Source organism: Melanotaenia boesemani, chromosome 13, assembly GCF_017639745.1.
Source record: "Melanotaenia boesemani isolate fMelBoe1 chromosome 13, fMelBoe1.pri, whole genome shotgun sequence".
Classification (NCBI taxonomy): Eukaryota; Metazoa; Chordata; class Actinopteri; order Atheriniformes; family Melanotaeniidae; genus Melanotaenia; species Melanotaenia boesemani.
The window spans coordinates 16,175,164-16,196,721 of NC_055694.1; the positions used below are offsets into that span (position 1 = coordinate 16,175,164).

The 21,558-nt window shown below is 42.5% G+C and overlaps 1 protein-coding gene across 1 annotated transcript in view; it reads left to right on the forward strand.

The window, feature by feature from the left end:
- kmt2d (lysine (K)-specific methyltransferase 2D) overlaps nt 1-19,981 on the forward strand; it is a 32,256-nt gene extending 12,275 nt beyond the window's left edge. Inside the window, exons 32-55 of the mRNA XM_042003868.1 lie at nt 45-1,676; nt 1,755-1,958; nt 3,072-3,211; nt 3,390-5,161; nt 5,263-5,386; nt 5,777-5,858; nt 5,932-5,998; nt 6,078-6,310; nt 6,411-9,293; nt 9,384-9,533; nt 9,625-9,789; nt 9,910-10,057; nt 10,141-10,222; nt 10,307-10,479; nt 12,295-12,419; nt 12,504-12,639; nt 12,981-13,102; nt 13,200-14,589; nt 14,681-14,817; nt 14,957-15,087; nt 16,046-16,331; nt 16,559-16,632; nt 16,729-16,837; nt 16,949-19,981. Of these exons, the coding sequence (XP_041859802.1) occupies nt 45-1,676; nt 1,755-1,958; nt 3,072-3,211; nt 3,390-5,161; nt 5,263-5,386; nt 5,777-5,858; nt 5,932-5,998; nt 6,078-6,310; nt 6,411-9,293; nt 9,384-9,533; nt 9,625-9,789; nt 9,910-10,057; nt 10,141-10,222; nt 10,307-10,479; nt 12,295-12,419; nt 12,504-12,639; nt 12,981-13,102; nt 13,200-14,589; nt 14,681-14,817; nt 14,957-15,087; nt 16,046-16,331; nt 16,559-16,632; nt 16,729-16,837; nt 16,949-17,041 (10,458 nt within the window). The 3' untranslated portion in view covers nt 17,042-19,981. The remainder of the gene's footprint in view (nt 1-44; nt 1,677-1,754; nt 1,959-3,071; nt 3,212-3,389; nt 5,162-5,262; nt 5,387-5,776; nt 5,859-5,931; nt 5,999-6,077; nt 6,311-6,410; nt 9,294-9,383; nt 9,534-9,624; nt 9,790-9,909; nt 10,058-10,140; nt 10,223-10,306; nt 10,480-12,294; nt 12,420-12,503; nt 12,640-12,980; nt 13,103-13,199; nt 14,590-14,680; nt 14,818-14,956; nt 15,088-16,045; nt 16,332-16,558; nt 16,633-16,728; nt 16,838-16,948) is intronic.
- The last annotated feature ends 1,577 nt before the right edge of the window (nt 19,982-21,558 follow it).

Genomic DNA, 21,558 nt, shown 5'->3' on the forward strand with positions numbered 1-21,558 from the left:
TATTCATTCTAAATATTTTAACGTTTCTCTTTTTCCTCTTACAGCAGGCAGAGAGTCAGGTGTGCAGGCCAATCAAAACAGAGCCAGGCCGTGCAAAAGGAGAACGACCTAGCTTACACCTTCAGATTCCACCACATTCCTCAACTTCAATTTCCTCCCAGCCGAGCTCTGCAGAGAGTCCGTATCCCTTTCCTCCAGATTCAGGGTCATCCTCTGTCTTCTTCTCAGATGGACCTATAAAAACCCCATTGTCAGCTGAAATAAGGACAGATCCCTTGGCTAAACTTCCACCTCAGTCACCCCATTCTCACTCGCATCCAACCACACCTTTCTCACATGCTGGGGCCAGCCCTTTACAGGCCTCTTCCTCAGGTTTTTCTGCTTCCGGCCCACAGGGTCCTCCTCAGGGACGGCCAGCCAGTCTTGGCCCTTTTGACATGCAACCAGGAACTCCTGGAACCCCCAGACGGGCTCAGCAGGTTGACCCCTATTTCAGATCACAACTGCAGCATCAACAGGGTCATCTACCACAATCGCAGCAAGGCTCTCAGGAGTCCCTGGGACCTTCTGAAAGTCCCCTTTCAAGAGGTCCTGGGCTTGGGGAGTCGACAATCTTTTCACCACCCCACAGTACCCACTATGGAGACTCTTTCAGAGCCCAACAGGGAATGGGACGATCAGAATACGGTTCATCCCCCTCACCATCTGCTCTAGCCTCTTCACCTGCAAGTTCAGGGCAGTACAGGGCTGATATGAGTGCACCTTCTTCACGTTCTGCTTCTGTTGGAAGACCTGAACCTTCCACTGGCTCCCCTGCTGGGATGCTGGAGTCTGGGGATGGTTTATTCAAGGCTCCGATGACACCACGAATGCACCAAGGAGAGAGTGGGGCACTTCACCATGCAGCCTCCCCTAGCCATCCTTCTGATAGCTATAGGCAGTCTCCCTCCCACACTTTTTCTGACCCCCATGCTCATCCACCGCTCACTCCCAGACCACAGTTGGGTGACAACTGTTCTCTTGGGCCCCAGAGAATTCCTGTAGCTCAACAGGATCATGGGATTCAAAGAGTGCCCTCTAGTCCACAGTCCCAGGGCAGCTCTCAGTCTCCCCATACTCCTGGTGGCCTGTCCAACGATGCTTACTCTGTCCAGTCTCCTGCTACCCCTCGTTTCCAATCCCCAGACCCTTGTTCTCAGCCACCATCAAGGCCACAATCTAGAGACCCTTTTGCTACTGTCCACAAACCCCCTCGCACTCCCTCACTTGCTCCAGAAGGAACTGGAAACTACAAAACATCACCTCATCCTAACCAGCCACCTCCAGCCCACCCTGTCAGCAGTTCTGCAGGGGATCTTCTCTCTGGTAAACCATCAGCAACCCCCGTTTTCAGCTGCAGCCCCAGTACGGGAACCTTCCAAATAACCCAACAGCAGGCTCAGATGGCACACGGGCAGCCTCCACAATCACAGCCACAACCTCAGTTGACACCAGGAGCAGACAGTCTTAGTTCCAGGTTGCCCCCTTCATCTGGATCTCAAGAACTACCATCTGTTCACCCTCCAGACTTGTCTCATCAGCCATCGCTGCCAGGCACAGAAATGCCTGACATCTCTGCAGTGCAGGACCCCTCATTAGTTGGACTCAGTCCGTCTGAGCTGGAGAAACACAGACAGGTATTTAAAGTAGCCACTGATCATTGCCTCCTGTGTCTGTTTCTGTATGTATTTGTGATATATATTTTTTCATTTTAGCGACAGAAACTGAGGGAATTCTTAATTAGACAACAAATGCAGAGAAATTCCATCAGACAAGAGAAAGAGGCTGCAGCCGCTGCGGCTGCTGCTGCTTCTGCTTCAGCTGCTGCTGCTGGAAGTGCATCCCCTGGCTGGTCTGGAGGAGAGATGGGATCCTTTCAACAGGACAAGTCTCACAGAGCACCTCCACCCTATCCACAGGTACACATTGAGCTATATGACATATTACAAATGTACTTCACTGCCAATATAGCAATATCGCAGTTTCAAGTATTAAAGACGCGCTACATAACTTACCAACCTTAAAACTCTGCGTTCCAGACTCCTTTGATAGCACAGTGACATCTATCATGCATTTCTGGAGCTGACGCTGCCCAGCAGTGTCCCAAGGCTGAGAAACCGCTCTATACAACTTTTCATCCAGGATACTGTGTGATGTTGGAGCCAAATTTCTGTCTCTTATAAAAGTTTAACGTTAAATATTTCATATTTAACGTAAAACTTTGTCCGTTGCAGAGCAGGGTTGTGGACACGGTGGTGTCTGTGTCTTTAAATGCCACATGGATACGTTTTTGTACTTCCTCAGCTCATCAACCAGGTGTTCATTAAAACTGTTGAACCTCACATGAGTTACAGTTAGGTTTCGAAAAACAGAACGATGTCTGGTAGTTTTCTGTAATGATTCATTATTGGTTGCATTTTCAGATGAGTAAGCCCATATTACAATATTTTCAAAGGAAGAGGGAAAGATAATGGAGGTTCCATGTTCTGGATTTATTAAGCCTCAAGTTTTGAGGAATAGAAGTGATATTGATGATATTGATGAGTACCAAGGCAAGTGCAGTTTTTAAACATTTTCAGTGTTAACTGTGCAATGTTAGTGATGTAAAAGAGCCCTCCTTGCAAAGCCCTCCCCCATAGTTTAAAGAAATCCTGATGTAAAATGCAAGATGGATGATGAATTAGCTGACAATAGGGGGCACGTCGCTAGGAACATTACAGAGTTCTGTAGTGCGTCTTAAAAGTAACACTACTGAGTAGTGAGGGGGGTAAAATTGTGACATTTTGTTTCCTCTTACTTAGTAACTCAAGTAGCTGATTGGAAAGAACACCACATGACAATGTTGAAATAATGTACCATAATAGTATTAAGTATCTGTTTCAGAGTTCACTAATAAGGTGCACTACTTAAGCAAGAACTGCACCACTCTGTAGCTGTTCTCTGGTAACTGGTGAAAGCTAACTAATAGCAACAAGGTATTAGAATTTAAAACAATGATACATTTACCTTTCTGTTGTGATTATTTCCTTTAGGATCGTGTTGCTGCTACTCCCTCTGGAGCTCAAGCCTCTGTTGCTGGAAAGATGCCCGTGGCTGTAGGAGGCATGGATGATAAACTAATTCGCCCACCGCCTCCAGGAACACCTGCCATTGTGGATCCTGCAACACTAAGGCAAAAATTAATATAAAATAGATAGCCTGGTAATGTTAATGTTACATAATAACCCCAAGGAACAAATGAATAGAAAGATAAATGCTATGCCAAAAAGATATAATAAACTAGTTCCACCATTGACATTGTCAAACTATAAAACTAAAATGTAATATGTATGTTTTATTTATTTATTTAGGCTACCAGGACCTACTAGACCACAGGGCATGTTTCCCCGTCCACCATTCCCTCCTCAATGGCAGGGCCAGGCTCCAGGTCAAAGGAGGTTCCCCCAGCCTGGCATGGAAGCTATGGGCATAAGGCACAATCTTAATCCTGCTGTCAACATCCAGGGTATGGAAGGCATGAGTAACCCCCATACTATGATGCCAGGACATGGAGGAGAGAGCATACAGCCTTTGGGTCAAGGGCACCCACCGCAGTTCATTGAATTGAGGCACAACTCACAAAGGCTGCCCCTTAGACCACAATTTATGCCCCGCGGACACCAGCCAAGACAGCGCCTCTTTGTCCCCCAAGATATGGCTTCACCTTATGTGCAGCAGCATCCCATACCTCAAGCTGGTGGTATTAAAACAGAGGGGGGTAGTGACTCACAGCTGGGGTTTCCACAGGGGGGTCTGTCAGTTTTACTGTCTGATCAGTCCACAACCTCTGTTTCACAGCAGCCCCATTTGCAGCCTCAGGCCGCTACTTCCAACTCGAGCACTCCAAATACTGGCCAGCAAAAACTTGCACAGCCAGGCTTGGTAACAGAGCCTCAGTCTGCAGCTGTAGAAAACAGTGAGGAATTGCCAGAGCCTGATCTTGAGGGGCTAGGAGATGCTCCAGGGGATGGAGGTGTGGAGGATGAGGATGATCTGGCTCTTGACTTGGATCCTGACAAAGGAGATGATGACTTGGGCAACCTGGACAACCTTGAAACCAATGATCCGCATCTAGATGACTTGCTCAACAGTGATTTTAACAGTGAATTTGATTTGTTGGCTTACACTGACCCTGAACTGGACCAAGGCGATCCTAAAGATGTCTTTTCAGACCAGCTGCGGCTGGTGGAAGCAGAAAGTGAAGCACCTTCATCTTTGTCTGGACCTGCCCATGCTAAAGTGAAAGACAAAACTAAAGTGGAGCCAGGGCACAAGCCTTTATCCAAGGTCCCTACTACTACACCGGTATCTTCTACCAAGCTGCCATCCTCTGCTGTAACTGCTGATATATCCAAAGTCAAAGTAGAAGACAGAGGTCAGACCCCTCGGCTGCAGTCAGGGCAGACTGTGATTAAAGATGGCGTAGGTGAGACTGTGTCAATGCTTCTTGGTGGGAATACACCAACAACCAAGACAGCAGAAACAGAAAACCAGCCAGCCTCACTGAGTTCTGTTCGATTAGGTGGACTTCCATATCCCTTGCCAAGCCAAGATGATTCATTTTCTTCTGGTACCCCACATAGAGATATCAGTGATGATACGCTGGGGCTACCTGATGTAGGGGGGCAGCACTCCCCTGCAGAAGATTTGGCAAAGGTAGAAAGCTCTTTAGATGGTGAATTGCCTCTTCTAATCCAAGATCTACTTGAACATGAGAAGAAAGAACAGCAGAAGCAGCAACAGCTTAGTTCTCTTCATCAGGGAGGCATGGCTCCTCGTTTTCCTGGCCTCTCAAATCAACATCCAAACCAGCAGGCACCTGGACAACTAATGCTACAACATCAGCATCACCCACCACCCCAAGGAATGGTACCACAGTCAGGAATGGTACCGCGTGCTCCACATATGTTGCAACAGCAGCAAAGGCTTATGGGACCTGGAATGGCACCTCAGCCTCACATAGCCATGACCCAACAGCAAGCCATGATGAGAGCAGGGCAGCCAGGGATCCACCCAGGCCTTGGTGCTCAACCACAGCCGGCAGTAAAACAGTCATTGGCCAACAGTTTCTTCCCAGACAAAGGTAAGCACACAGGCTGATCACTGTCATGGACACACACACACACATATATATAATTTATTTATTTATTTTTCTTATTTCATCACAACACTTAATTGTTGCAGATTTGGACAAATTTGCTGCTGATGACATTATGGATCCCATTGCCAAGGCAAAGATGGTGGCACTAAAGGGTATTAAAAGAGTTTTGGCACAGGATCCAATGGTCGTTCCTTCTGGCATTAACAGGTACTTTGGTCAAGCATGAACACGATGTTGACATTTTCATCGAGTTATGAGAATTTTAAAATTATTTTTGTGTTATTTTTTTAATCTTTCTTCTGGATTATGAATGACAAAACTGCATCTGTTGGTTAAAGTCTTGATGCGTGTGTGCAGAAAATTGAATACTTTTTAAACCTTAACATTTACCTTATTAATAATAAATTCAATTTCAGTTTGATAAGAAAATGTTTATTTTCATACATTTTAAAACAAAACTTTAAACTAGGGATGCACAATAATGAAGTTATGTCTGTATGGCTCATATAAATAACACCTGAATGTCACTGGGGAAACTATACACCACTGTTGTTTGGACGTCAAGTATAGTTCGTTTTTTTTATGTTTTTTCTTTAGGCAACAAGTTTCTCTGCTTGCTCAACGACTGGCCTCTGCCCCAGGCGCAGATCCAGCTCAGGTCCCATCCGGTCCACTGAAGGTATCCCGTCTTCATTTGTAATTGATGGAAAGTAAATGTATTATTTATTTAAATGCTGTTCTCTTGTCTTTAGGAAGGGGAAGCAAGTGACCCTGCCCAATCAAGACCTAATCCTCCTCAGTTTGTGCAAGGAATCATAAGTATGTTTAATCAATACTCTTGAAAATGCCTTAAGTTGCTGTCCTCGTTCTCTCTTTAAAGTTTCTTTCACCATCACAGATGATGCAGAACAGCATCAATATGAAGAATGGCTACTTCATACTCAGCAGTTACTCCAAATGCAGTTGAAATTTTTGGAGGAACAGATTGGAGTTCACAGAAAATCCCGCAAAGCACTGTGCGCTAAGCAACGCACAGCTAAGAAGGCTGGCAGGGAGTTTGCTGAGGCAGATGCAGAGAAACTGAAGTTGGTTACAGAGGAACAAAGCAAGATTCAGAAACAGCTTGACCAGGTGTGTAGATTTTTTTAATTTGACTACAAAACATATATAATACAGGCATATTGCAGATAAATATGCTATTTATTAACCGTTGATGATAAATTTGTTGTAGGTGCGCAAGCAGCAGAAGGAGCACACCAATCTTATTGCAGAATACAAAAGCAAGCAACAACAGCATCAACAAGGCTCAGGTCTGCTTACCCCAGGTCATTCTGCACAAGGTGGACCCTCTCGCATGTTTCCAAAGATGCCTGGCCAGATGATGATGGGGCAACAGGGAACACCAGTAATGGGCCAACATCCTGGCATGATAGCCCAAGGTGGAATGCCTTTAAGGATGCCCCAAGGGCAGCCCTTTATAGGAGCACAACCTCAGCTTCCTGCTGGTCTTGGAGGCAGTGGTGCCAGAGTTCCAGGTCCTCCAACAGGGTTCTTCCCACAGGCTTCTGGAATGCAAGGTGCAGACCCCAGAATTATTCAGGAAAGACAGCTTCAGCACAGGATGCAAATGGTAAAGATTCAGCAACAGCAGCAGGTGATGATGAGTCAACAGCCAATACCACACCAAAGTCAACAGTCTGGCTTAATAACTCAGCAACAGTCTGGCATGATGGGAAACCAACTTATGGCCCAGCAGCAAGCAAACACTCAACAGGGAATGCTAGCCAATCAGGCAAATCAGCAGAACATGGTGCAGGTCCAACAAGGAATGGTTGGAGGCCAGTCTGTGGGCCCACCACAACAGAACCTTGTGGTAGGCCAACCTATTAATCACTCTCAAGCCATGACTACTCAACCAGGGATAATGGGAGGTCAGTCATCACAACAACAGAGGCCTCAGCTGATGATGGGTCAGCAGGGTGTGGTCGGGTCTCCAGGTCACCCAGGACTTAGAGGACCCCAGGCTCAATTGATACCACAACAACAGAACATTTTAGCCCAGCACATGCTTACTTCTCAACAGCAGCACAGTGTTGCAAAGAATTTAACCCACATTCAGCAGCATCAGATGACACAGCAAAGGCACTCAACACAAATGATTAGTCAGTCCAGCCAAGATCAAGGAGGACTTTCCCAACCATCTACACCACAAATGGGCTCACCACCTTCTGCAGGAAGTAATACACCCCAACCACAGGGCTCTACAGACAGCCAAAACTCAGGACCCAAAGACGGTAGAATCCTCAGCCCTGCCTCAAAAACTCCACCACAGCAAAGTGGACCATCCACTCCCAGTCAGATGTCCCAGCAAGGCTCTATTAATGAGCATCAGTCTGACCTGGGACGGCAACAGTTGCAGCAACATCAAAGCCAGATGTATATTACCCAGCATCAATCAAATCCTCAATCTGTACATGAACCACAAACCGGTTTGACTGGAAACCAGCAAGCTGGTGTGCCTTTGCAACACCAGCATCAGCTTCCACTTGGTCTCCAGAGGCAAGCTTCCCTCACTGTTGAGAAACCAGGTTTAATAACAATAAAAGAGGAAGGGAAACCAGTTGATTTCCTAGCTCCACAACAGCAAACTGCTCAAAATAACTCACAGCAGTCGCAGGATCACACCATGCAATCACAGATCATCGGTCAGAATCATCCTGGCCAACCACAACCTGTTCCGATGGGACTTAATCCACAGCAGCAAGCCCTCATGGCCCAGCAACAGAAACAACAGGCAATGATGGGCATGATGAGAGCTCAACAACAAGGGATGATGGCACAGAGGCCTGGGCTCCCACCTGGACAGATCCGTGCTCCCATCAACATCCAGGCTATTATTGCCCAGAATCCTCAGCTTCGCAATCTACCCCCAAACCAACAGATACAGCACATTCAGGCTATGATTGCGCAGAGGCAACTCCATCAGGGACAGATGTTGCGGATGACAGCAGGCCAAGGACAACCAAGACCACAGCCTCCACAGGTTGGGCAGCAGATTATGGCAATGGACAGCCATCACATGCCATGTGGAAACATGGGAAAACCAGGAGCAGTGGCTAGTCAACAGCAGTCAGGCATGTTTGGCCAGCAACCTGGTGTTGCTTCTCAGATACAGCAAGGAATGATGCTTTCTGGTCAGCAGCAGCCTCAACCAGGGGAAATGATGCAGCAGCATATAATGAGAGGCCAGGTACCAATGCCACGTTCCCCTATGGACCAGAGTCGTATGATAAGGCCAGCATCTCCACGTCAACCATTAGCCAACTCTCCTGGGGATCAACAACGGCATACATTTAATCAAGTTATGCGTCCACCCACTCCCACCCAAAATCAACAGCAAGCACTAATGGCAGCTGCAGCAGGCCGTGTGCAGGGCTCTCCATCTCATGCATATTCTCCCAGAGGTCCTTTTGGCATGAGCCCAGCCAACCCAGCTTCACCTCATTCATCCCATGTCTCCTCACCTTCTGTAGGTGACAATAGAGCTGGAAGGGGGAGTCCATACAGCCAAGTTAAGGCATCCCCACTCAGATCACCTGGAGCCAAGAGCCCACTTGATTGTCCCGGACTGAAAGTAGAAATTCAGATGTCAGGCAGTGAAACAGCTTCTGTTGTTCCTAATGGGCCACAAAAATGCATGAATATTCAGCAACAGCTGCAGCAGGGAATGGAAAGCCACATTCCTCACACACAACAGGGAGAGTCATACAAGATGACAATACAGAACATCAAACAGGAACCGAAGGAGGTTCAGTGTGATGGTACAACAGAGACTACTCCTGGAGTCATAAAACGAGAAGCAGCAGGTGAGATGGTTTCTTCTGGGAGCAACACTAGCTTTATTAATAGTGGAAATTTGTCTAGAGATCCCGAGACCCCAGGATCCAGATCCGAGACTGGACAGCAACTGCTACAGAAACTCCTGAAAACTAAGAATCTTCAACTTGGTGCTCAAAGGCCCTCTGAAGGCATCCACAATGAGATCAATGGTCACATCAACAGCAAACTGGCAATGCTTGAGCAAAAACTTCAAGGGACTCCTCGAAATATGGAGGCATGTTTTGTTTTTTGAGAATTTTATTGTAATCATTTTAATCTTCATGTTTGTAGCAAATAGGTTTTCTTATCTTCTCAACTTTCGCAGGATTTACAGTCTATAACAAAAAGGGCTCCTGTACAAAAGCCAAAGCGCACAAATAAGACGACTGGAGACAGAGGGCCAAATTCACGGAAAAAGAATAAGAAGGAGGAGGTTGGGAAAAGTGCTGAAGCCCTAATAAAACAACTTAAACAGGTTAATAAATAAAAAAAATATCTGTTTGCTGTCACTGATGTTCTGAAGAGGGATCCTTTGATATTTGGACTAATAGAGATTTATCTTTCAGGGTCTCTCCCTTTTACCCTTGATGGAGCCATCAATCACTGCCAGTCTGGATCTCTTTGCTCCTTTTGGAAGCAGTCCAGCCAATGGCAAAGCTCAGCTCAAAGGATCCTTTGGAAATGCAGTGCTGGACAATATACCCGACTACTATTCTCAGCTACTTACCAAGGTAGAGCTAAGCTACATGTATATCATCTTGTTGTTTGTGGTATAATGCTACCTTTAGAATAAGGACTTTTAGAAATATTAAGTGTCAGGAACAAAGTGTTTGGACTTTTTTTATTTACAGAGTAACCTCAGCAACCCCCCAACACCCCCATCATCGTTGCCACCTACACCACCTCCATCAGTACAGCACAAGCTGTTGAATGGAGTGACTCCAGGGGAGGAGCTCTCTGAGGTTCAGAAAGATGCTGAGACAGCTGATGAGCCAATGGGTAAATTTCTTGTGATTTTGAGAATGTTTATCTAAAACAATGCTGTGTCTTAATTGTAGTTTAATACTCCTATTTATTTGCAGATTCTGCCACAGAGGAAGTGAAGAGTGTAGACATTCTAGCAGCTCTCCCCACACCACCACATAACCACAATGAGGACATCAGGTACAATAAGATGATCGTCCTAAGTTTGTTCTTGTGCACAATGCATGAGCTTTCTTTTAAGGTTCTGTTAATGTTCTTAAACAGGATGGAAAGTGATGATGAGGATGCCCCAGAAAGCATTATCCCTGCGTCATCCCCTGAGAGTAATGTAGGAGATGAAACACCCCGATTTCCTCACTTGCGGGAGCCTAAGGAGGAGGAGACCGAGAGGGCAATATCCCCAATCATACCCCTCATACCTCGCACTACCATCCCAGGTACTGTAAAACATTTTCTGTGCAATTTTCTCACACATCAGCATTCATATGCCATTTTAACACCAAAAAGAAATATGCTTAATTGGGTTTTTAAAATGTGGATTTACCCATGAAAAGAAACCCCTTCACCTTGCCTCAGTGCTTTGATGGCTAAAACACAGCAGTGTACCTGTATCCTGTAGGATGTGTTGGACCACAGTTGGATAATCACAGATGTCTGTAATAATTAGGGTAGTATCATACTTTTCAATTTCAACAAAATGCAAATAACAAAATGTCAAAAATGGCTATAACAATGATCACAAGAAGGAATAAATAAAAAAAAGAGGACTGCCAGACCTCTGTAAAACCGAAAACACTTAAGAGAACAGTTACAACTACATAAAGTTTAGTTAAGTGAGATTAAGGCAATGTTACACTCATGAATGACCTTAATTCAGTATGAGACCACTCTCCACTAGAGGCTGTCTTAGTCCAGGCCAAATGGCCAAGGGTCTTCAGATGGTCTCAAACCTGTACTGGGAGCAAGGTTTACACAGATGTAGCTGATCTAATTGTTAAATAAATAACCTCTCCATGAGCCAATGCCCAAAGAAAGGTGGAGTTGTAGACTTCCAGGTCAGAAGAATGAACTTCTTAGTTACCACCATTCCTAACTGTAGAACAACTTGTATGTGCCATGTTGACTCCGAAGTCTTAAAGAAAATCCAAAGATGGCCAGGTTGCTGCTAGACTGAAAACCTCTACCATATCCATATGAAAAATATTTAAAGTTTGCAGACCAAAAGCTGTATTATGTGGGACAAAACCAAAATAGATTTCTTCTACCATGCAGCACCTATCACAGTTGGGGTGAGAGTATTTTGTTTAGCTTTGTTTTGGCGTTATGCAACTGTGTAGAACCTTTTTCTGAATCAGTCTGAGGCAAGAGCTGATAGAGGGACGATGGGTTTTATTATTGTTGATGGGACAACTGATGTATGTGCCATGGGAGTCTTCATATATGAAGTTACTGTAGGTAGGTAACATCTGTGTTTCTGTTTAAAAAAAAAAAAGTGAGTTTTACCTATTGCTGGAACTGATCACAGTGTCCTCAGTGAAAATTAGAATGTCGGACTGGGTTTTGTATTTATTTGAATGATTTAAATTTGATTTGAATGATTTATTTGTCATTATACACAGTACAGAACACAGGTACAATGAAATTGTTCCAGTACAACCCGTGCAAGACTAGACAGCAACAACATGTAGACACAACAGGAATGGGCATACTGAGGCAGCAGCCACTTACAGCGCGCCTATGTATTAGAGTAGATATAGAAGGAAAAGAAAACATTGGGGGAATAAGATGTGGCTGGGGAGAAAAAAAAGGCATCACCACACTGGGCCTAAGGGCCCAGTGTTGAGATACAAAAAAACCTCCTCGGTACATAAAAGCACATAACTCAGACATTCACAACATCAGAAACACGTGGCAGGGTGGGAGAGGGGTCTCCCATCACAGCAAGTGCGGACGCAGCTGACATGAGCGCAATCCAGTCGACCCGCCGCCCTGGAGTGGAGGGGGGGGAGGAACGACCAAGGCAGTGAATCATTTATCTTGACAAAATCAAGAGAAAGCCAATAAAACCTGCAACAACTGTATTCATTATGCCCAAGGATTAAATGGTGATATAATACTTTGACACTGAAGTCTAAAACTAGATGTTAGCAAGTTTTTTTGACCAGTGTAAAAATGGCTTTAGATGGATAAAAATGTTGTATTACAGTCTAATTTTATGATGTCATTTAAATCCCTCGTAATCACACTCACAGCCTTTCCAGAAAATAAACTACTTGAAGGACCTGATGGCAAGACTGTTTCCACATCCAACCACTGGGACAAGACTAAAAGCAATGAAGTGTCTGTTACACTCACAATGTCCTCTGCCGCAGCAAAGGTACTTAACTGTACATTGCATCGTTTTCTTTTTTAATTTTATGATCATGCGTATTATTAAAACTTTAAACCATTTTCCCCCCAGAAACTTAATCATGTAATGATGGCCATGGCCCAGCTGCTGAGCATAAGGATGCCAGGTTCTTATGAAGTAACGTTCCCTCCCCAAAATGCTGACATGCCTGGAATTGATGGGCCTGGAAAAGGACCTGGTCAGTCAGGTGGGCATGTGTAAACCATTTGTTTTGATTGCATGTTTTTTTTTTTTTTTGTTTGTTTGTTTTTTGTATTAGAACAGTTTCTAAAATTTATCAGTTCTGACTATTTTTTTTCTTTGACAACCTACTTCACCAAGGCCTGTGGTTTTATGCCCTGCAGAGTTAAAATATATAAAAATGAAAATAAGCCCTGGTCATTTGCAGTCTTTTGCTTCATTTGATTATAGTACAAAGTTTTAAAGTGAGCAGGTTTTCTGTTCAGAAATGTTTGTGATGTGACTTCAGTTTGTGATATTTATCAGTCAATGATATAATACTGATGTAAAGGTGGTCATGTCTTCCAGGGGCACTGAGCACAAAGGACAGCCCTTCACCAAGTCAGGATGATTGGCTCAGGCAATTTGATGTCTCTCTGCCTGGTTGCACACTGAAGAAACAAGTGGACATTTTGGCACTAGTGAAGCAGGTTTGTAACTTAGGGGTCTCTTGAGAACTATGAATCTCTTTTTCTTTTTTTTCTTTTTTTTTTACCTGGTTTGATGTTTTGTGTATTTTTCTTTCAGGAATTCTCAGAAGAAGAGGAGAAACCAGTGCAACACTGTTACACAACAAATGTAAACGATTTGGATGTACGCCATCTTCCAGTTATACCAGTGGAGGAGTCTCCACCCCCATCACCATTGCCTCCTCAGCCTTCTCCACCTTTACCAGTCACAGCTGGTGAGGCTGAATCTTCCAAAAAGTCAACATCTCCAACCCCCCCTCCTTCCAGCCCCACTGACATTCAGACTAAGACTGAGCCTGAACAGGATGTTGATGCTCCAACTGATGATGCTAAACCTGCTATTGTCTCAGAGTCAGAAATTTTCGCTCCAGATATGGTTACTGAACCTTCGACTGCCCCTTCACATAGTGATCCCACCATACCTTCTGATCCTACTGCTCCTTCTGAAGTTCATCTGAGTGCTACTGTCAAGGAGGAGGATTCTGTCACTGAGCCAGCTCAACCTCCTAAAGATTCTCCCATTACCATGGAGTCTTCACCTAAGGCTGTCAAACAACGCAGGCCTCTCTCTCCTGATGAGGAGATAGTACACCCCAAATTGAAAAAATGGAAAGGGATTCGCTGGAAGCGGCTTCAGATTGTCATCACAATACGCAAGGGTGGATCAAAGAAAGAGAACAGCCGGGAGGTTTCTGAGCTGATGGAACGTCTGCGGATCACTCTTCGACCAGAGAAGCTGCCACGAGATAAACGCAAATGCTGCTTCTGCCACGATGAAGGTGATGGGGCTACAGATGGGCCTGCACGCTTGCTCAACATTGATGTGGATTTATGGGTGCACCTAAACTGTGCTCTGTGGTCCACAGAAGTGTATGAGACACAGGGAGGTGCCCTAATCAATGTAGAGGTGGCTCTGCGGCGCGGATTGCGGACTCTTTGTGCGTACTGCCAGAAAACTGGTGCCACCAACAGCTGTAACAGGTTGCGCTGCCCAAATGTCTACCACTTTGCCTGTGCCATCCGAGCACGCTGCATGTTCTTCAAGGATAAAACAATGTTGTGCACCCAGCATAAGCTAAAGGGCCCCAGTGATGATGAACTCAGTACATTTGCTGTTTTACGTCGGGTTTACATTGAGCGTGATGAAGTGAAGCAGATTGCCAGCATCTTACAGCGAGGTGACCGTATCCACCTATTCCGTGTAGGTGGTCTAATCTTTCATGCTGTGGGCCAATTGTTGCCTTCCCAGATGGCCAACTTCCACTCACCCACTGCCATCTTCCCTGTTGGCTATGAGGCCACTCGCATCTATTGGAGCACGCGTGTGCCCAACAAGCGATGTCGCTACCGCTGCCGCATCAGTGAAGATGATGGCCAGCCTCTGTTTGAGGTGCGTGTTTTGGAGCATGGCATGGAGGATTTGCACTATCACGACACTACTCCAGATGGTAAGTAGTCTGCTATGTGGTATCTCTTAAACGTCTCATCAAAAACTGTCTTGCTGAGGACTAAATGCAGTTTACTGCTTTTTCTCTCAAGGAATCTGGAACCAGATTATTCAGCAAGTGGCTAAACTCCGTGATGAATCATCCATGTTGAAGCTGTTCACTGATCATCTGAAGGGAGAAGAGATGTATGGCCTCACAATTCATGCAGTCATGCGAATCACTGAGTCGGTAAGATTATGTTTAGTTGTTGGTTTGTTGTTTTCATCTGCAGACAATGGACAGAGCCAGACTAAACCAAATACCAATCATGATTCAGAAAACACTAGTTAGATTTTTCTGTGACTAGAACCCAATTTTTACCTTTTAGTTGCCTGGAGTGGAAAACTGCCAGAACTACCAGTTCCGATATGGCCGGCACCCTCTGATGGAGCTTCCCCTCATGATAAATCCCACTGGCTGTGCTCGCTCTGAACCCAAGGTCCCCACACAGTGCAAGAGGTAAAACATGAACTCTCACTGATACATATTGTTAGATACATACAGTTTTTCTCATTATTTAACAATGTTAGGTAACATTTCTTTTAAAAGTAGCCAGTTATATTGCAGTGTTGTTGACTTTAAAAAGTAATGCATTGAAGTTTGTTTTTATTATTTTATTATTTATTAATAAATATAAGCAGTTCTCTGCTATTCCTTCTGCATTTTGGTTATAAAGTCAGACAACATTTAGCTTTGACCATACTTGCTGCTCTATCTCATTACATACTTTATGGTGTATAATCTAATTTTATGCAGGTTAATAACTAGACTGACAGAGCCAATGTATCCTTTACAGAGCTATGTTAATGACTATGTTAACAAATATACATAAACTAAACTATGGGGTTCAATGTTAACACCTTAACAATTGTCTGGATTTAATGAATGATCTCACAAAACAATGTGAGCTGTATCTGACCCTCCACCACATAAATAACAACATGTTTAGTAATTCCTCTTAGAGCAGCATCTTAGCTAGTTGAAAACTTGCTGCTAATGTGGGGTTGCAGCTCTGGTGGATCACTGGTGCTGTGGAGCTGTTCAAAAATCTCGATTATGACTTTGTTCTACTTCAAAAAATTACATGTTTGCCCATGCACAATATGCATTTCACCATTTTTACTCTTAATTTCACTCACAAATTCTAAATTTTGTAAGAATTTCCACAACAATGTTATGTCATTAGAAAAGTAAATTGCACATGCACATTGACTTGCTGTTTGCTGAGCAGAAGAGAGACAGTGAGTAAGGGTTTTTCTTTTTTTCCCTTCTTTTTTATTTATTTATATTTTTACTCATTTTCTTTCCCATTTTGGTTTGTTTTGTGGCTTCACGAAGTCAGTATTTGATCCACAGTTGCAGCTCTCCTAAATGATTCTGAAATGACTTTTATTTTTCTTGTCAATTTTGTCTCAAGGCCTCACACTTTGAATAGCACCAGCGTGTCAAAGGCCTACCAGAGTACCTTCACTGGAGAGCTCAACACACCGTACAGCAAGCAGTTTGTCCACTCAAAGTCTTCTCAGTATCGGCGTCTGAAGACCGAATGGAAGAACAACGTGTATCTGGCACGCTCTCGTATTCAGGGCTTGGGGCTGTATGCTGCAAAGGATCTGGAGAAGCATACCATGGTCATTGAGTACATTGGTACTGTCATACGCAACGAGGTGGCCAATCGCCGTGAGAAGATCTATGAGTCACAGGTACTTTAAAGTATACCAAAAAAAAGTACACCCAAAAAACAAAAACACTCTGAGAAGGGGAACCTTGTTATTTATTAATTTTTTATATATTTTTTATGGTTTTCTAAAATAATTATGCATCTGAAAAAGACTTGAGAACCAAAAAGACATTTTGATCTTTTGAATCCGATCAGATTTTTGATCAGTTTTGAATTAAAAGGTGTGATTTAAGTTGTCTTTCTTCTTAGAACCGTGGGATCTACATGTTCCGCATCAACAATGAGCAGGTGATTGATGCTACTCTAACAGGTGGTCCAGCTCGGTAAGTATTGATTTGTAAATGACTCCTGGATTCTAAACCCCAATATTTTTTATGCTTTTGTATGTGATTTTTTTTTTTCTCCTCCTTCCTTCCCAGTTATGTGAACCATTCCTGTGCCCCCAACTGTGTTGCTGAGGTTGTAACATTTGATAAAGAAGATAAGATTATCATCATTTCCAGCCGCAGGATTCCCAAAGGAGAAGAGGTACAGTGCATGTGAAAACTAAAAACATCTTAGTCTTACATTCTCCTCATTTGACTCCTTTCTGTGTTTTAAAATGTCAGCAGCCTTTAACTGTCTGTTTTCCTATTCCAGCTGACCTATGACTACCAGTTTGATTTTGAAGATGATCAGCACAAGATCCCTTGCCATTGTGGAGCCTGGAATTGCCGGAAGTGGATGAACTAACCAGAAGAAATAAAAAGGAGAATTGCTGTCGGTGGTACCAGAACACTTGTTCGCCAAAGCCTTTGAATCCTACAAAGCCAGTGCATAAGCTGTTCTGAAAGATGTGGAAGGAGGCTGTCCTCCACTATTGAAAGACAAAAGTGTTGACACCTGTAGCCAAAGGTCTGAAAAGCATTAATCAATAAGAAACAACCAACCACCTTAAATCAACAGCTGCTTGATGGTGGGACTTCGCTTGTTTTGGGCTTGTGAATCACCCTTTCCTTCGCCAAAACCTATTTTCCCTCTCGACCATTCTACTCTCAATAAGCTTGCAGTGGTTTGAATAGAATCCTCAACATCTACCAAATGATTCTGACCCTCTGATATCAGTACTTGTAGTACAGAGCTCTCCTAGAGCTCCAACAAAAAGCCATGTTAAAATACTAAGAATAAACTAAGGATGCATTTTTATGTTTTAAGTTGGACCTATTTCCTGTCCCACCTGACCACACCTCCCCCTCACCTCCCAGAAAAGGCACTTTCCCCATCAAGTCATCGATGATTCATGACGACAACTTGGATTATTGGCTCGCTAGACAATCTTGATGTGGCGCTGTGTAAGAACCACACACGATCGATGGATAAGGAAAAAAAAAAAATTTAGGTTAAAAAAAAAATTGAGACGCTATTCATCTGTGGCTCCAGCAGCACCAGATGTTCTGACTGTGTGGAGTCCCAAGGTGGGTTAATCCGACCCAGTCTACCTCACTGATTTAGCGGGAAGTGACTGCTTTGTATAAGAACTGTTAACTGCTACTGTGGAATTACTCTGTGGGGGGCGTAGGGGGGTGGTGGGGGTGGGGTTTTTATGGGCTTAGCCCTCTCGGACAAGCAGGGAATCTAAAGCAGCAGGTTTGCTCTATCTACTCTATGCTGATGATGATTTACAATAATGAGCCAACATAATTATTATACATGAATTATTTATACAGAAGAAATATATGACAGTTTTGATAAGATATTGCATTAAAATCACAATCAGAAGCTTACTGGGCGCTTTTTATGCCACCAAATCATCCTGGATGTTGATGTAATCTTTTTTGCTTTTTTTTTTTTTTTTTTTTTTTTTTATTTATGCATCTCAAAAATCATGGTATTCGCTGTGTGAAAGCACAATAACATCCACCTTTTGAGTTGCCTGAGACAATAATGATCTAAATGTATGGCTCAAGGATCATCTAGTCTTTGAAGAGGATTTAAAAGTCCAAACTTAACCAAGTACCCTTTAGATGTCTGCTTTATTCATTGAAGTTCCACCTGCTGAAAGCAGCTGGTGGATGCATGACTACTGTCCCATGTAATGCTTTTTATTCCCTAACAACTCAACCTTAAAACTTTGAATCATGCCTCTTCCTCTCTGTATTATTTAATGGACTGTTTAACTTTACTGTAGTAAGTCTTCCTCTGCCTGAGTACAGCCTGCAGTGTTTTTACTTCCCCTGTAGTGTGCTTTTTCTAGTACTGGTACTGTCTAATTGAGGCTGAACTGGTGGCAGGGAAAGACTTATTGGATGAAAGGGCATTTGTTTTCATTTGTGTAAGATAATGAAAAAAGTCTTTAAAGGGAGCTTTACTAAAACTCCATCTTCCCATACTACTTTGTTTCATCCTCCCCCCGTAACCTATGACCTCACAATTTAAAAATGCAAAGTTGTACAAACTGTAAATATAGTATATGCATCAGGGGACAGCAACTCTTTATCCCACCCCTTTGTAATCAATAAAGTTAAAAGTGCAGAAAAACATCTGTAGAAAAAAGAACCACTGGATATCATTTTAACTAAGATAAAGCTGTACATAAATATAAATATATGTAAAATGGCAAACTAATATCTTTATGTATATGAACCAGAGTGTTTTGCATTTACCTGTTTTTCTATTAGTGTTTTTTGCTATAAGCTTTGAGACAAGTTTGTTGAATTAGGTATGAGGAAAATGTCAAGCCTTCTCCTATTATGATGAGAAGCCAAGGTGATTATTGAACTGTTTGGGTTAACGTGGAGAGTCATTTATCAGACATGAAAATCTCTTCTTGCGTAAAGCAGTACAATGGTGCATAGCATTTGTATTTATGTAACATTGTTTGTGTTTATTTTTTGTTTTATTTATGCTTGTTGATTACCAAAACCTGTCCCTTAATCAGTCACAATTGGATTAATTATAGTCTTGAATGGAAATTCTTGAAATCCCTAAGATATTGTTAGTGGTTTTTGTTTTGTTTTTTTTATCTGCCCTATAGAAGTGAATGTGTTGGTAAACCTTGTGAAATGGTTACTTGGCCTAATGTTTGTTATGATGTAATACTCAAAGTTAATCCCACACTTAACCTGGTAATGAATTGCACTCATAGTATAACAGAGAAACTTCTTTAAAGTGGTAGATATTGATCCAAGTATCCTAAACTGTTTATATATATATATATATATATATATATATATATATATATATATATATATATATATATATATATATATATAATTTTCTTATTTTTTTTGGTATGATTCTGTTTCAAGGGAAGACCATGATAAGACATTATGACTCTCACTGGATTTTAGCCTGAATAATTTTTAACTTCTCTGAAGCTTAATTTAAGTTCTCTGCATATCTTATAATTTAATAAAGTTTGCTCAAATTGAAGGTTTTTTTAACCTCACATTTTTAAAAAGATGTTGCATCTGTACAGCAGAGATACTTTTAGGGAATATGAATAAATATGATCATTTTTATTGTATGTGGCATGTTTTGTATGGATATTCTTTTGAATTGTACATATTTTTTTCAGGACGCCAGAGGTTGCATCTCTTTATATACTGGTTTCCCCACTCCCTTTCCCCTTCATCTTATTTCTTTGTCTGCTTTTGTTTCTTTGAAAGGAAAATAAAATGCATTTTAAATATGTTAATTTTCTCTTCTTGGCAAACAATGTTTATACTTGGATAAATAAACAGTAGGTGGTGATACAGTATAGAAAGCCCCTTATATGATGCCAGAATTTTCTAAGCCCTATTATAGTCAGTATAAGGGTTTAGCATGTGGATTAAGTCACACTGTGGTATTTTTAATGCAAATGTGCATGTTTCTTTTTTTCCACAGCAACCTGATTGGCGGGAAATATCAGAAAGGTACTAGTGAATGTTTGACTTTTCTTTGGAAGCAGAAAAGTACACTCACTGAGCACTTTCTTACGTACATTTGTTCAATTATTAATGCAAACGTTTAATCTACTAATCACATGGCAACACAGGGCTTAAAGTATTCCGGCACTGTGCCGGATCTCCGGCTTTTCGCTAAGATTGAAGGAAAAAAAACTGTTAACTATTGGTATAGTGGTTGAGACTCTGAATTGTAGAAAATGAATTGAACATTGAACACTATTCTAGTGTAAGATTGTCTCCCCTTCTTGCACTATGTCTTTCTGCCTCTGTGGTGCATGGTTTCATTCCAGACTCAATGATGAGAGTGCAGTTAGTACCTGTGCAAAAGGACAAAGCAGGGGAAGTAGGCAGCTCTGAAAACTATAGACCCATCGCTCTTGCCAGTGTACTTTCAAAAGTGTTTGAACATATCTTATTGAGGTTTAATCATCACATTGAATCTACAGATAATCAGTTTGGCTTTAAACCCAATCATGGCACTGACGTGTATCTATGCTTTAAAAGAGCTACTAAGCAATTACAAAAATAAGCACATTACTGTATTTATGTGTTTTCTAGATGCCTCTAAGGCTTTTGATCGTGTAAACCACAAAAAGCTATTTCACAAACTGAGTCGAGCCAATGTACCAAAATATCTTATTCGCTGTTTGTCCTATTGGTATGCACATCAGACCTTGCATGTCAAATGGGACAACTGTGTGTCTGAGCCCTTTCTCATTAGTAATGGAGTGAGACAAGGAAGTTTGCTGTCCCCAATTCTGTTCCATTTTTATATGAATGACTTGTCTAAAGATCTGAACAAATAAAGAACTGGGTGCATGGCTGGAGAGACTGTGGTAAATCACCTTATGTATGCAGATGACCTGGTGGTCTTTAGCCCTAGCTCAACTGGTCTTCAGGAACTGCTTAATGTGTGTTCTACATATGGTGAACAAAATTATGTAAACACTGCTAAAAGTGCCATCATGATATGTCGCACAAAGGAGGACAGAGCTCTTGTGTTTCCTCATTTTAAATTGTCTGAAAATACTCTCACTGTTGTTAATACAGTAAATTATCTTGGACATATTCTGACTGATTATCAGACGATGAGGACATGTATTGGCAGTGCAGAATGTTGTATGCACAGGCCAATGTTTTGTCTCGTAGGTTGGGCTCTTGTTCTGTTGGAGTGAAAGTAACTTTGTTTAGAGCTTACTGTACCCCACTATACACAGCTCATCTGTGGGTGAACTTTAAAAAATCTAGCCTACAAAGACTGAAAGTTGCCTATAATGATTCCCTGAGGCTTCTGTTAAAAAAGCCCAGATGGACAAGTGC